The sequence below is a fragment of the Triturus cristatus genome, chromosome 1_2, assembly GCF_964204655.1.
Source record: "Triturus cristatus chromosome 1_2, aTriCri1.1, whole genome shotgun sequence".
In the NCBI taxonomy this organism is placed as follows: Eukaryota; Metazoa; Chordata; class Amphibia; order Caudata; family Salamandridae; genus Triturus; species Triturus cristatus.
In genome coordinates this window covers 43,400,543-43,417,374 of record NC_140580.1, presented here as the reverse complement: position 1 = coordinate 43,417,374, position 16,832 = coordinate 43,400,543, and the positions used below count along the sequence as shown (strand labels likewise).

General features: G+C 42.4%; 1 protein-coding gene across 5 annotated transcripts in view; it reads left to right on the top strand.

The window, feature by feature from the left end:
• ZNF219 (zinc finger protein 219) overlaps nucleotides 1-16,832 on the top strand; it is a 294,632-nt gene that overhangs the window by 268,733 nt on the left and 9,067 nt on the right. For all 5 annotated transcript variants that reach the window (XM_085600723.1, XM_085600693.1, XM_085600702.1 and 2 more), the window contains one exon: nucleotides 12,877-13,011. In XM_085600723.1, coding sequence (XP_085456849.1) covers nucleotides 12,877-13,011 — 135 coding nt within the window. The remainder of the gene's footprint in view (nucleotides 1-12,876; nucleotides 13,012-16,832) is intronic.

Genomic DNA, 16,832 nt, shown 5'->3' with positions numbered 1-16,832 from the left:
GAATGGTCATTGAAATTCAGCATATGCTGCAATAGCAAAAAACTATCTCTGCTCATTTACGGTGCAGAGATGGGGGTTACCCAATCTGTGCGTTTATGCACTCCCTGCCCCCTCCCCATTTTGAGTACAAGGCTCCCTTAATGGAGTTGGAGTCTACTTGTGTATCCTAGAATGAGGCCCAAGAGTGCCCCGTTCCTCTCTCAGAAATTGTTTAGCACACAGATTTGTTTGCTGCACAATTTGCTCAGGGCAGGCCACATCTAAAAAGAGATGGATGTAGTCAATTGGCAAAAAATTGCCCGTATCTACTTTACATCCAGCGTCACCAGTGAAAGGTGGAATTTGGGGCTGCACTAAATTGGGGGGCTGCCAAGAGAGCATTTGGTCTGTCTTGCTGTCGCAAATGCCTGCCCTTAGTTGATTTAACCTGCTACTACATGTCCCGCTGCTCTATCCTAATTGCTGTACATTATTCTTATTTCTAGGCTTTCCATTGGTTGGCATTACTATATAATATCCTTAATTTCCGGTAAATATTCAAATAGTTTCGGAGAAACGTTTCTTTGGGGACAGTTTCATCGTGCACTTGCAGCCAGGGTCCATCCCGGGGCACGGGTGGCACTGGAGTGATTCAGTGTACCCCCTAACGGAGGAAACTCCGAGTGCAGGCTGGATCTCACCAGACCCCGTTCTTGCACAGGCATAGTATAAAGCCAGCAAGTCACTGTGCATCATGCACTTACAGCGTGTGTTCCTACGAGCGACACATGGCACCTCATCACAGTTTATAGCAACACTATGCCATTATTACATTTTTTGTTTTTTTTTGTTCGCAATTTTGTTTTTTTCTTTTGTTATTGCGTAAACAGCAGTGGTTTCAAAACTCCTATTAGACAGGACTGACGCCACGTCTCTGAATTTTAATGATACTTGCAGCAGAAGGCTTCAGACAAACAAACGACAAAGCACATTAAATGCACAATCCTAGAAAATGCAGCGCAGACGGAAAATCGCAGCACCAGTGGCTTGTAAGGATCCTGACACAAGTGGAGCTGAAGTAATAATTACGTTAAAGTCCAATGATGTCTCGAAAGTAAAGGGAGGTTTTGTTTGAGCAGATATTATGTGACTCCGGGGCAGGTTGTAATGAGTAATATTATTGCTATCACATTTATTATTACCACATTATATTGTATTATTGGTATATTATTATAGTAAGTGATTCAATGCATGTGTTTCACAAAAAGCTCGAGACCGGAGGAGCTGAAAGAATGCCTAAATGAGATCCTTGCAAATGTCTCTTCTTAGAAGTCCAACGCCCTGTTCCGGCGGAACCTCCTAGAGGACTCCGGCGTGGGCAAGACTGGTCTGCTTTGCAGATTCACCGACAAGTTCCACTCGTCGCTATAGCTGTACTAGTTTCGCTTTCCGTGAGTAGTTTGATGCCCTAAGCTGCTGCGCGCACTGTGCACTCAGTAAGTTGTCTGTCGGCATCTGCGCCAGTGTGTTCTCACTCGCCCTCCAGTTCAAGCTCTCTACTGCCCCTCCGCAGCCCCCGTTATTCATCTTGTTTGTTTATTTTTTTCCTGTGGGGCGAACTCACATTTCTTTAATTTTCTCGTACTCTCCTTTTTTTTGATTTTACAAAGTCTTGTATCATTGGCCTATTTCTTTGAAATTGTTTGACTCGATTTAATCACTAGTCACCTGTAGTCCATGCACTTAAATAGCACAAATAGTACATGGGAAAACAAACGGAAACTGCTTCTTATAGGCCTTTTGTATGTGGCAGCAAGAAACCTCTGTATTATGGAGAGTATTTTCAAGTACACTTAGGGTTTCTACTACTCGGCCTTCATGTCGCTCTGCTGTTGGCTACATTGAAATTGTAGTGGACTTCATCCAAAACCCCTTTTTATTTTCCGAACAGGATTTCAAAATCATTTACAATTTTTGGCTTATTTATTTGAATGCACAGCATGATGACCTCCGATGTCTGGTGGAGGGAGAAAACGTACATAGCAGTGCATGGTGAGATCGATCAGTGCAATGCATTTGCTTTGATTTAATTTATGAAGTACAGCAACTCGCCCCTGGGCTTAAAGGTACCAATAAACAAACCAGGTGGCTTTAGCACGCAAGGAGAGTGTAGAAACATTAGTTTTCAAACCTTCCCTAAATTTGAGGCGGTGATACTTCGTATATAGGGAAAGGAGGACGCATGTTCCTTAATGATGCTGCAGTTATGGAAAAGAACACCTAGAAGCCTTGTTCATCTAATGGACTAAACTGATGTGAACTCACAGCCTGGTCTGTACCAATTAAACCCATTGGGTTAGTTGTGATTCATACTGGGACTACAGCCCTTTATGTGCCAGGCATAGTGACTTGAATTTGAGTTGTTCGTTCACCGGCACCTAGTGCATGTTCTTAAAGCTAGTTTCAAGTGTTCTAGGTTGTGGAAACTATTTTGCAAAAGTTGTATTCTCTGCTTTAAATGCGTTCAAGATCGTGCCTGAGAGGAAAGCTGAAAAATCGAACTGCCTTTTTATTGTAGTTAAATGAAAAAAAAGGGAATGTGTACCTAATTTGTAAATGAAAGTTGTCTGTTAATTTTCAAACCCTGATTTTGCACTCTTTGAGCGAGGATGGGAGATCTTGTGGCTAAAGCTCTTTGTGCCAGAAAGATGTTGGTATGACAGACAGCAGAAAATGTGTAGCATGTGTTGGCTGCAGATACACATGCTATGCACTCTCCTGTCATCGAGTGTTGGGCTCTGAGTTTACAACTTGTTTTTCCCGAAGAAGTCGTTTTATTGCTGATGTGATGTCGAGTCTTCTCCAGAATACACATATATATACTGCTCAATTATTAGATTTTTATTTTTCCACCATGGGGTTCAGACTAACTGCGCCGGAGCTCCATGCATCTTTGACATCTTTGCCAACTGTAGACGCCTAATGGATCCATAGCGGGCTCTACAAGACGGAACTTCACCTCAACATCTCCTGCCATTTGATTCAGGTTTTCCAGTGGCCGCCTCACTCTGGTCGGCTTCTACACCAAAACTTAGTTCCAGGGTCCTCTGAGAATGTATGAGTTTAGGGTGATGGAAGGGAAAAAAGAGAGACTTTTTTGGAAATGCCCTCAATGTGGGGCTAAATACATGTGCTCAGACCATCACAATGCATGTAATCTACAGCCTGTTCTAGAATAAGACTACGCTCCAGACGTGACCGACGCCTCGCACATATCATGGAGATGAAGACTGCAGCTAAATTCTCGGCAGACAAGGAAAAACATGCACAGGCTGGCCATGAAGAAGTTGGCGACTTTCCAGTAGAAGGGGGTGCCATCTTGTGCAGCCCACACTTCGTCGCCACCGATGAGTAAAGTCAACATGAATAGGATAACGACTTGGTGATGTTGATGGTGAATCCTCCACAAGGACAGGCGGGGTTGGGGCCGAGGTTGACGCCAATAGCCATATGTACCCAAAGCTCGGCCCAAGCCCCCTTCCTCACCTAAAAAAACAACCCACAGCCCACCCACCATTGTCTGGGTACACCACAGCCTTCGGGTTCTGGTCGACACAGAGATAGTGCCTTGGAGCCGAGACAAGATTACACTCTATTCTGATCGGACTCCAGGTGACCGGGACAGGTACGGAGACCAAACGCAGAAATTAAGCCATTGAAGCATGCGCAGCCTATGGCACCAGCAGAGACTCCAGACACCTCGCCTCCCTTCAGACTCAACAAAGCCATCCGAGTCGACCAAGCATAGGGCATTGACACACACACCTCATCGGAGCCGAGACATACACGACTCCAAAAAAGGGCTCATAGCAAATTAACACGTCAACTCAGATACTGAAAAAAAACATGGTCTTTGACCGCCTATGCTCCAACTAGGCATAGGAAGAGACCAATAGAAACCCACATTGCGCCAAAGAAAGGATGGCAACAACCTCTACTACAGAGAGAAGCTTGTATGAAAACCGGCAAGAACTCCGGCACAAGAAGTGCCCTATTGTAGTCTTACACTTGCATATAAGAAATAGACCTGGTACTGATCTTCCAGAGCCTCTTCAAAGAAGAAAAGTATTGAACATAAGGTCACAAGCCCTATGCCAATTGAACCCACTCAATCTCCACAGCCTACATTGCTATTATTCATACACTCAGTTGATGTAGAAACAGGGAGTCCTAGTCACTACGCACATGACACTCGCAAGGTAACCCTCCCCATAATCCAGATCTCTGGGATGCATACAATATCGTAATACCAGATCGAGACATTTAACTCCCAATACCAGCGAAAACATCACTGCCAGATGATATCTCCTCATACCATAGTGTTATTCAGCGAGCGTCTGATTAATACAATGTACAAATACATACTAGAGAGGAGGAAACAGTGTTTCTGATTGAAACGGAGCACTCTGTGCAATACTATCATAGGGTCCATCCTCAAGGTCGCCACAGAGACCTGGTCAAAACTAGAGTCCTTACAACACTCGTTGAGAGGAAGTACAAACCTTTCTCCACTGACCCACTTTACATAATGGGACATCCAACAGCTGAATTGCTGGCAACAACTGCAAGGAAGAGAGCAGCCTTCACCAAGGTACTGGGGACGCGTTTCCTCCAGATGAAGTAAGTGCATAGATGCAACATGGAAAAGGATGGCAGTGGGACACGCCAATCATTGACTCATAGCTAACTATGTAGCATTTCCTTCTCGGTATAACCGAGCCACCTGGGACAATATGGAATAACAGTTGAGACTGACACCGGTAGTTACCAAGCCGGTAATTGATGGCAAGGAGATACATTATCTTGTAATTGAGCACATAACACAACTATACGCACATGTACGGTTATATCGTGTACAACATCGGTGCCATTCCAGGCGTACGACTGTAATTATAAACGATGTATAAGAAGTATGCAAGAAAGTATGTAACAAACTTAAGCTGTGTGTACCAGTGTTTGATATGTTAAAATATGAAAAATTCTAATAAAAATATTTGACAAATCAAAGGCAGACCTTGTTTGGACCCAGTACTACAAGTGACTATCACCACGAATTTATCACTCATATGATGGGGCGCACACATGGAGGACACCACAGTTCCGGGCCATTAGACTGCTCTTCAACAAAAACTCAACATCCGTGTGCTGGAGCTTATAGCAATTCAGATAGCTCTAAAATCCTTCCTCCCCATCATATCTGGAAAGACTGCTCTTATCTGGACAGACCACATGAGGGCAATGTACTACATCCAGAAACAAGGAGGGACTCCTTCACTACAGCTGTCCTAGCTAGCACAGACCTTTTATCACTGGGTTATTCGCCATCACATTCACCTCCTGACAGAGTATCTTCTGGGAGTGAACAATTCCGTGGCGGACCTGCTAAGCAGGACGCAGCAACAAGTCCACAAATGGGAACTCCACCCCAAGTCCTCTGCTGTTACTTCCAATGTTTGGTGGGGACACCGGACATAGATCTATTCTCCACCGCAGAAAATTAAAAACGCCAAAACTTCGTCCCCAGGTACCAACAGCCACATCCCATGGGCAGTGCTCTTTGAATGTACTGGTCAGGTATATATGCTGTTCTGCCTCTCCCACTCATTCCATATCTGGTCAGAAAACATCTCTCAAGATGATTCTCATACTCCCAACTCAGCATACCAGTCCATTTTCACGACTCTATTAAAGTTATCTTTCATACCTCATGAGAAGCTAACCAACATACCGGATCTTTTCACTCTAAGCCGGGTCAGGCATCCAAACCCCAAACAACTCAACCTGGCAGTCTAGCTCCTGTAGTCATAGTTTGGATATTTACAATTTCCTCCCAATGTATGGACATTCTAAAGGAGGCAAAACGTCCAACCACAAGAGCTTGCTATGCAGCCAAATGGAAGCGTTTTGTACAGCCCAGCATATAGATCATTTTGTGCCTATGGTACAGCAGATAGTTTGCTACCTGCTACACCTTCAGAAATCACACTTGGCTTACATGTCCATATGACTACACCTTGCAGTCATTGCGACTTACCTGAAAAACCATAAACATCCGTCACTTTTAGGTATACCAGTTGTCAAAGATTTATGGAAGGGCTAAAAAGATATTCCACCACATGCACCACCAGTACCTTTGTGGAATTTAAACTTAATTATTTCGTACCAATGAGCCACACCTTTTGAACCACTGTATTCTTGTCCTCTGCCGTTTCTCTTTTGGAAGGTAGCTTTCCGTGTGGCTGTAACTTCCCTAAGCGTAATCAAAATTCATGCTCTATTTTTTTTTGTTTACATTTCTTCATTAGTTTTCCAGATTTGTGACGGGTAGCTTAAATGCATTTACATCAATCAATCATAAGCACATTTCAAGATTCTGATAGAGCACATGATCAACAAATTAAAATTTTACATAAGACGTCTGCTTTATACCTGACCTACATGTACCCGCTCTATGTGGTGATACATTACATATAGGAACAGTTACTACGTCGAATGACAATGGCTCTCATGTCTGTGTAAGGTATGCAGGACTTGTGTGAGGGAGAGTGAGGTAGGGTTAGGAATGCGAAAAGGGGGGGATGGGGGTCGGGTGTGATCCAATAAACTTGCCCAACTTAGGTCTCCGCGCTCCCCAAGGCTGTCAGCAATAGTGTGCGTGAAGTCAGTATCTACCTGTCTTGCTGACTGATATGTTACCCGGTCGCGTGTAATGGGTGTGAGGAAGAGGTGCATTCCGGGGTGCCTGCTCGCTAAGCCCCTGGAGTGCCTGTGCTAGAATCTCATCACGGGCTTCTACAGGTGCCACCTCTGGGCCCACGGTTGACTTCTGGGATTCGTTGTCTGACTGCCAGGACCGGCGGAGGTCCTGGAGGATTGTGTCCCATGCAGTCGTCATCAGTTTCCGAAGTCCCAGGGTGTCTTCGCGACTGGGAGCGACACTCTCCACTTATGCTCAATTCGTCAACGAGCGAAGTACCAGCAGCCGCATCAAACGGAGGCTGCAGCCACTTCCAATGCCTGATGATTAAACATTTGGCCATGAACAGTCCCAATTTGATAATTTTAGATGTCACCATGTGTTTCTTGGATACGTGGTAGAGGCACAACAGGCACATCTCCTAAGTGCAGTCTACCACTCACCCAGTGTAGTTGGACAGGTGAGCGACCACGGACTGCCAGTAAATACCAAGCATCGCATAGCTCCACAGCATATGCTGAAGGATCGCGTCTACTAGCGGCACCTAGGACAGCGGGAATCCATGCACCTGAAGTACCTATTGATTTTGGCCGGTGTCAGGTATGCCCTTTGAATGATATAGTATTGTATGAGTCAGAACCTGGAGTTTCTGAGGGTGAGCCTGGGTCCCTCCAGTATTGGCTTCCATTCCCAGTCTGTGCGTGGTCTGAGGAGGTCTGCTTCCCAGTGACACCTTAGAGGAACCAGTGGTTGCACCGCGTGAGTACACGAGTCAGCGAACCACTTCATGAGGTGTCTCCCTGCACCTATCACATGCATGTATTTTATGGTGGGTTCCTGTAATACGTCCCTCCACATCGCCTGCAGAGCCGCAAGCAGGGGGTGGGCAGGAGAAACTGTCCTCACATTAGTCCATCCTCGGCTACTAGGACATAAAACAATGCCAGCTGGCCGCCGCAATAATGATCTCCCAAAGTCTGTAGTCCCGCCTCGTTCCAGGTGAAGCGTTCCACCCCGTTGGCAGCCCGCCAGCCCCTTGGCGTGCCCTGCAAAGGCAATGCCAGTGCGTGAGGGACTGTATCGCCTGCAAGTTGCCGGCTCCCTTGGATGCACCTGTGCACGACCTCCAGTATCAACTGGATTGGCGTTGCTCACTGCCTTCCGGGATGAAATAGCCTGAGAATGGACGAATGCCTCCACAGTGGCAGATGTGTGGTAGTGTCCCCCAGATTAGTCGCTGGCCCATCTGGCCAGCCACTGCAGTTGAGCTGCCAGGTAGTAGTGCTCCATGTTGGGTACTGCAAGTCTCCCCTCCACCTGCCCTACGGGGCTCCTCGGCCAACCTTGTAGGCCCCACTACGAATTTGCGTAATCCTACGTGCTCACATTTACCTTGTCCTGATGATGATCTTGACTAACTAAGATCGAAACGTCGTCGACCACAGCGTCAAAATTCCCTTAAATACTGTCTAAACCAATTGGGTGTTTTGTGACCGGTTTCTAAATGCGATGAGATGTTTTTATTGTCACTTAGCACTTCACGTCACGCACTTTCACTTTTTGTATATGTGAGCACTGTATATACAATACACAAAAGTAAAAATGATGGGATTGGAAGCAACTCCATTTTATGATGTAAATAAAATGTGATGTCTTCCGCTATTTTTCTGTGTCCTTGTATACGTTCCGTAATTGGATCTAATTCATTCTCCGTTACCATCAAATATTAGTGATAAATTTATTTTTTCCTCACAAATAAATTTCTGTAGCACTGCTACTCGAGGATTTTTTTGACCTCACCAGACCATTGTTTTTTGAACTACCCTCCTCGGCTGGCTGGTTGGTAGGTACAGTTTCGAGAGAGCAACGCAGCATCGTGATCCGTGCCAGAATAACTCCCACATGGTGCTTTCGAAAGAACAGAAAACGGGGGTGGGGGGGGGGGGGGCAGCATAGTGAGGAAGTACAAAAGCTGAGGTAGCACCACCATTTTGAGCAGGGTTGTGTGACCCATGACAATCAAAGTCAGAAGTGCATCTACGACGGCGGAAATTACATTTAAGAGATTCTCTTCCAGTAGCTCCTCTGGCTGATGATAGATCCTGGCCCCTAAGTACCTAAAGACGGATGGCTGCCACTGCACACTCGCAACATTCACCACCAACATTGTATCTGGGGTAGATGGATCAAATAGATACAGGCACGATTTTACCCAATTGACCTGTAGACCATTCCGGAGGGCCAGCGGGTCTATAGCCAGTGATAACGGGAGCGGTGACAATGGGCAGCCCTGTCAAGTGCCTCAACCGAGGGCCACAGGTTCAGATGTAAACGGGCCTGCTCAAACCCTAGCGGTGGGTAGGGTGTATAAAAGCCAGACAAGACGTAGGAAACGCGCTCCGAGCCTGTATCAGGAGAGGGCGAAGAATAAAAGCCCCAGTTCAATTTGTTGAAAACAGATTGTGCTCTAATTACAGAAGAAGCTTAATTATAAGTTTTCCAGGATAAGGTACGTCTTTGTAAAAGTCCTAAATTTATACCAAAGGTTATCTTTTCTTTCCCTTTTAATCAAACACTTGTCTTACCGGTTTTCTTCCCTAAGCGGACACTGGCAGAAAGGGCTCTTCATACACACAATGTTAAAAGGGCACTTAATGTATTGCATTGAGAGAACTAAACCTTTTAGGAAAACACAACAGCGTTTTTAGGCTTTCTCAAATCCGAAAAAGGTAAAGCCATCTCCAAAGCAGGAATTCTAAGATGGATTGTGAAATGTATTCACATTTATTTTATAAAGACCAAAAAAACATTGCCTACCTTTCCACGAGCACACTTTGAGGAAAAAGGGGGCATTTTTGGGAAATATCCCCTTAGCTGATTTGTATGGTAGCTACTTGGTCAAATCCACACACATTTTCAAAACATTTTGTAGATGTTCAGGCCAGGCAGGAGCCTCTTGTAGGACGAACAGTCCAACGGAGGCTATTTCAAACATCCGCACCATCTAATTCCTAGAGCCACCGTGAGAGGAATGGGATCATCTGAATGGCACCCCTCTGCTAAATGGTTGAATTTCATACATGCTGAGGATTTCAACCCTGTGGCTAATTAACTCCTGTGCAAGAGTGCCTCTTTGAAAACCTTGAGTTTCATTCATGTCTGTTTTTCCTTTGCATTCTCACTTTCCATGGGTTCCTCTTTGATGATAATGTGAAGAAAGCTGATTTCATTTGTTTAGCCCACGCCAGAGGGAACTTTGATAAGCGGCCTAACTCCAAAATGTTTGTAAGGCTCCTGGTCAGTTCACACAGGGTGGGCTGTTGCAATTTAGATGGGCAACATGTGGATTATTGTTGTCATCACATCTTCCTCATGATTTGCCACGTTAAAGTTGCATAGAAGCTTTCTCAGTTATGTGCTGAAGGTATCAATGGACACCCATTACTGGTGTGTGTTCTAGCAGAGGATCACTGGTCCTAGTCTGTATTCACTTGGGGGGGGGAGATCATACTGCCATTTTAACACTGTAATTACCAGACCCAGGTTATGGAGAGTGAAGAAAGACCGCATCCACATCGAGAGAGGGAATAGTGAAGTACTCTTTAAGCATCTACTCGTAGTGTGTAGTGCTGCAGATTCACTTGCGCCTTCCTGCCTCCACGACAGGTATGTGATGATGTCAAGTTTACATATACTAAATCAGGGGTCTCCAACCTTTTTTTATAATGAGGGCTACTTATATTAAATTAAACTCCTACCAGATTCTAGTATTAGTGAGGTAATAGTGACCATGTCAGACGAGTACAGTGGCCACCACATGCAAGATAACCAGCATTTAATTTACTTCTGGAGTTTTATATAGCGCAAACTTGGCCTGAAGGTATCGGGTATCCGAGCGCTTTACACGAGCACCAGTTGCGTTACATGAGGACGCATTCATTTTTGTTAGGCACAGGGAGGTTAAGTGATTTGCTCAGAATCACAGGATGTTGCGCGTCCTTGCCAAGACTTGAACCCGGTTCCCCAGATTTTAGTTCGACCACCCTAGCCGTTAGGCCAACTCCTACCCCCTATGATAATCTACTTGCATCATATAGGGTTGCCATCAGTAATGTAAAAAAGGTATTAACAATTTGGAATGTATCCACATGTTTAAAACATTGACAGTCTTTCTGCAATGCCCCTGGCACCAAGGTAATAGTATTAGTAATAAATCTCACCAATGCCTTGTGATTTATGACTTAAATAAAAGCTTTAATATATTTTGGAAATCCAACTATATTTCTCCAAACATCTGCTTATGAGGTCCTGTAAATGCACATATTTTAATCTCGAATACACCGTTTTCAATTCTGGGATACATCCATTAATTCAACCAAGCAAAAGCTTCTAATTTAGTAGGCTGGACTGCACAGAACAGAGATTCTTTCTTATATGTAGCTAGAGTGCCACCAGTAGCTCACCAACTACTTGTTGGTGAAGCCTATACTAAACACTATATATAAAACGTGCACATGCTACAAATCTGTTCAGCAACAATTAATAGCTTTATTAGCTCCATCTTCACTCGCTCACATGGCAAGGGAAAAAATAAACAATTCAACAATGGAGCGGTTGAACATACGCATCCTCTTCCAAGAGGAGGAGACTCAAACTCCTAAACGCAATAGACTACTTTGAGAAAAACAATTTGTAACGTCCAAGCTCAACACAAGATGGCAGGAGTGTGGTGTGCATAGCATGTGAATCTGTAGCACTACAAACTACGAATCGATGCTCACAGGGTAAGTAACGTACTCCTTCAGTCTTGCCACCATTTAATTTAAGGTAATTTGGCATGTATACAGATCTTTGCAGACACTGAGCAGTTGTTGAAATTGAAAACCGCCTGCTAGCGTTCTTATTTGCCATAAAAAGAATTTGAGTGATGTCAGCATACACAAAGTGGTCCCAAACTATTAATTCAAGTGGCCTAGAGGGAGCAGATGTTGGATTAGTGGCGAAAGAATAGACTCTCGCAGTACTTCTCTCCCCCCCCATGTGATGTGACTTTGGGCTTATGTAAAGCTTTAGGTGGTCAGTTGAGGTCTTCCATTAAGGAAATCTCTTAGCAATGTTAAGACAGGGCACTGAACGTGTAGCTGACCAAACCCGGTTACTATTACCTAATGATCTGTGAAACCAAACACCAGGAACAGGTCTAATCGGACCAGTGGTATAGTATTTCTATGGTCCTTTTTTTTCTGAACCCATGGATAGCTGATAATACTGCTGTTTCTGTACTATGACCATATTAAAAGTGTACATGCATATGGACATCCGTGAAGTACTCTCCGTAAGTTTACAGATGAATGTGCGAGCATGAAGCTCAGTTTGAAGATGTGGCACCTAATGCATAGCATATAGCATCGGTTTATTGTATGAAAGTCCTTGGCAACTGAAGGAATGAGCAGTAGAGTGCTTTGTTAGAAAATATTGGCCCCTCACTGCCTATAGCTATTAGAACTTTATTCTCAGCGACCCTGACATTTTTTATTTGCCAATTACCTCTCTGACAATCAGTTTGGGAGGTGGTCTTAAAATGTAGGTTTCCTTAAGGAGTCTGCTTTTAACATATACTTTGTGGTTTTTTTATGTAGTTCTGTACAGAATTTAAGATGTTCCTGGTCATATCATAGACTGGGATCATTTAATTTCATTTGGTTGTATAGCTAAGTACAGAGACGAGCCTAACTAGAGACCAGGAGTTTACATTCCAAAAGTAGCATTCAGTACACGAGTAATCTTTAATTTTTATATTTTTGGAGCGAATAAGCAGGGTATTTAGGACGCCCTTGGTCGAAATGTCACTACTTCATCAAGGAATGATAGCCATCAATAGAGTGGTCAAAGATTAGGTGGGGCATATAGCATGATGGTGTTTCAGAGCTGGTTTACATTATCTCATGGGGCAGTGGAGAATGCTGATGGTGTGCCTGGTCTTCACCCTGATCTGAGTTCTAATTGATTTCTGTGATGGTAAAGTAGAGAATCTAAATGGTGTACATGCAAGGATGTTCTGAGACAAATGTGTACGGCTGTGAGCTCCTGCCTGTCCTTATTTCACAAGTGTAAATATCTTATGATCTGTTTCACCATAGATGAAAATAATGGCATGCGCACTGGGAGTCTTCAGTCCGGATCAGGACGTGGAATGTCTGGAAAAGACTGTCCATACTGCGGAAAATCTTTCCGATCATCACACCATTTGAAAGTCCATCTCAGAGTGCACACAGGTGAGAGAGACACAATGTTGTTCCTTTATCTTTACGTCTTGTTTTCTTTTGCTGTGGTCGCCATTTTTCTTTTCTGTTTCTCTCCTGTTTAACTGTTTCCTTTACTGTCACTCTTGACGGCATTTCTCTCCTCTAGCTCTTTTGCTGCCAATTTATTGATCAATCTGTCTATAATTTTTTCCATATTTTCATATTAAGTGTAAATCTTTCCAAGTCTCTGCTTTTTTTTTTTTTTTTTTTTTTAGTTTTTTTTTTTTTTTTTTTAGTTTTTTTTCTTGGTTTTGCGCTCCTGCTCAATGTCTGCTAGTACACACTCGGCCCAAAAACATTTTGTGTGGCTAGTCTGTGGTCAAAAGACCTCTTGTGATCCCCGTAGATTACTCGGTTGATGTCTAATTTCCCAGATTAATTTCTTGTCTAATTATCATTATAGTTTGCCTTTTTATTCGTGGAACTTGATAAGGGGTGTATAATCTTATTTAAAGACATATGTAGTTGCAACTGTACTTTTTAATTGAAAACCTAATTGTCAATCTGATTTTACAATCGATGCACAAAATAATTATCATTACATTCAGATAGAGCCTTGATAAAGTGGTAGGGCTGCGAAACATGTATGGGCTGTGGACTCAATTACTGTAAAGATTGAATTCGGATCCCATTATTATAATTGATATGATTACATTGATAACTGTCTTCATCAAAGTGCGAACTACAAGATTAGCAAAGAACATGTGCATTGAAGAATTCTAAAGAAGTTGATTTCATGAAATGAACATCTCTACTTGCTCTTTGTTTTGCTTTGTTCTAAATATAGAAGAACACCGAAGGTGTTTAGTGAGGTGATCAGTGCCGGGCATATTCTTGCTAACCCTCCTTCTTTTTCTTTCTTTTCTTCTTTTTTACACACACGTGTGTGAATGTTATGTATATGTGTAAATATATAAAATCGCTGAAAAAACTAAAGGTTTATGTGACGTTATAGTTGGGTTTTGAAATAAGGTCAAAACTGTCTAAAACCAGTTTTAGTTCATTTAGCCAACTATAACTTGCACCCCGCTGTGCGCTGCTTATGGCCTTACAGCTTTCATCACTCATGACTTGTTAAAGACTACATTGATGACCTCACTGATGACATCATTAATGACATCACTGATTATAACATACCATCATTGTGACACAGTCCAGTTGGGTGTGTGGACTAGAAGTAATTCAACATGCTACACCTGTGGACAATTGTCTGTTCTCCTGACTAGAATTAACCTCTTTAAGACTTCACATGATCAGCAATTTTAAGTAAAAAAAAAAAAGATGTGCATTTGTCACTGTGAACACCCCTTATGTCTGGCCTTATGGGCAACACTCAATAGTTTAGTACATTACAGTCCACACATTCCTAATATAGGCATAATGGCTTGCAACCTTCAAGCTATGCTTACAACACCAATATGAGATAACCCACCTCTACATGGAACCACTCCCCTACATTTTACATTACTTAATAATCTGCAATGCCTCAACATCTCTAGTGAAGTTCTGGAAATAAGCATGCACAGCGTATAGTATTTGTCTGCATCACTATTACAACTATTTAACGGGGACATGTGCTAGATATTCACTTGTGTATAATGTATTGTTACCAGCAGCTTTTGCGTTTCTCACAGACTTTTTTTTTTAGAACAGACTTTGGCTTTAAGCCACAACCTACTTTCAACAGACTTTGGGTTTTAAGCTTTAACCTCCTCTCAAACATACCTCTGCAACCCTCATCAGGTGCATTCAGCTTTTACCTTATTTAACGTGGAGTACCTCGTACACCCCAATTTTAAGTAGATTGTAAATGGTGCAGCATGTTACTTTTAAAATGCATGATAACCTTTGTCTTCAGAGGTTATACTATTTCTATGCTATCGACCCACACGTGTACGCTCATTAACTTTATGCTGCATACGACTATGGTGTGGTCAGTGATTTGAGATGTTATCAATGATGTAATTTAACTTGATATGAGTGATCTATAATATGTGAGGTCCTAAGCAGTGCAAGGAAGGGGCTTAAGTTATAGCCAGCTCAGTAAACTAAAACTGGTTAATTTGAGGTTTTTTGTTTTTAATTAGTTTTTACCTTTTTTCAGCACCTAACTAGAACTTCACTTTAACCTTTGCTTTTTTCTTTGCGTTTCTAGGCTTTTTGTCCCGTAATTTATGGTCTTATTAGCCTGTCACATTAACCTTTGTGTTTTTTAGTGACTATATATTAGTTTACCAAAATGTTGCTATTGTAAAGTGATGGTGTTAAGCTACTGAGTAAATGGGTAGGATCAGTAAATAGATGAGTAAAGGTAATGCTGTATTTATGCAGATGTCTTTCTTTAACTACTTTTACCCCCTTAAACAATATATTATGCCTCCAGTAACTAAAAAACGTGCACTTGCCCTTAAGGGTTTATCCCGTGCTTTCACGCCTGCATTAACATCCCAATTCTCATTTACTTAAGCCTGCTTCTCAGGATAGGCTTTAAATTCAACCACTCCTATTCTAATAAAATGTTGTTCCGAAGAGGACTCACTTTTATCTTAAATGCAAAATGCTACCGCTTTAGTTGTACATTAAAACTCTGGCGTTGCAGTCAATTACTGGAAAGTTAACGGACAGAATGTTGCTGGTGTTGAAAGTACACGTTTCACTCTGCAAATTAGAATGTTTTGCTGAAATGAATGAGTAAGTTTGAGGGAGGACCTTGGTACCAACGAATTACACAAATAAAGACTAATGTATGTTTTTTCATAAGATAATACATGAATTTGTACGTTTTCTGCTGTTAATCCATGCATACGTTCAGTTTAGTGCAACGTTGGTAATCAGTTTACTAGTTTATTTGAAGTTGAAACTTTAGGTAAATTAGATATCTGGGCTGCTGTGCTTTTTATTTCCAGACTACTCCATAATAGTTCTATAATTGTATATAGACTTATAAATATGTAGATATAGAATATATATATATATATATTTTTGGGAGAAATAGTGTCTGTTACTATGTCGGCTGAGAACATATTGAAAGTAAAATTATTTATATATAGGTCCACAAGAAAACAATATAGGACCATATTATACATGGTATCAGTTATGTATTTTTAAAATTCTCCAGTTTTGAACCTTTCATAGATGCACATGCTTGAATCGTGTTTGTCATTGAGCTTTGACTCCCATAGTACCCTTATAATAGCAGTCACCTCTTAGCCATTGCTTAGCGGCTGTTACAGTAGCTGTTGTGTAGCCTAGTCACATCATTGTAAAAAGAATCTAACTTCTGCCAATCGGAGATAACCAGACTGAAGGCTACACCTACAGTGAAACCCCGAAACCGGTCCTAGGATGCTTGTTTCCGGTCCAGGGAGGACCTGGCCTGGCAGTTCTGGCTGTAATGTTTCCATGAGGCACTGAGTTCAGACTGATTTGCTTATGGCCTGGTCTAAACTGGGGTGGCATTGTGAGCAAAAGAATGATGGATTTAGCCCAGATCTCTTGACTGGGGTGAATGTTTTGATTTTGTTGTGCATTCCTTCCACCAATTATCTATTCCACCTAGACAGACCATTATCCTTCAGATTTCTACCACACATTGTGTGTATAGGGAGTCCTGCTTGAGCTGTGCTCAGATCACCTCAGATAAGTCATTGTTCCAAATTCTTTTAGGCTTACAAGACATTTTTTAAAGCAGAATTCAGAACCCTTTCATCCTAAAGTTGTTTGATCTGTCTGATTCTGCTAAAAAGAGCCATTTTAGACTTTGTGGAATAGGTTATATACACTGACATTTA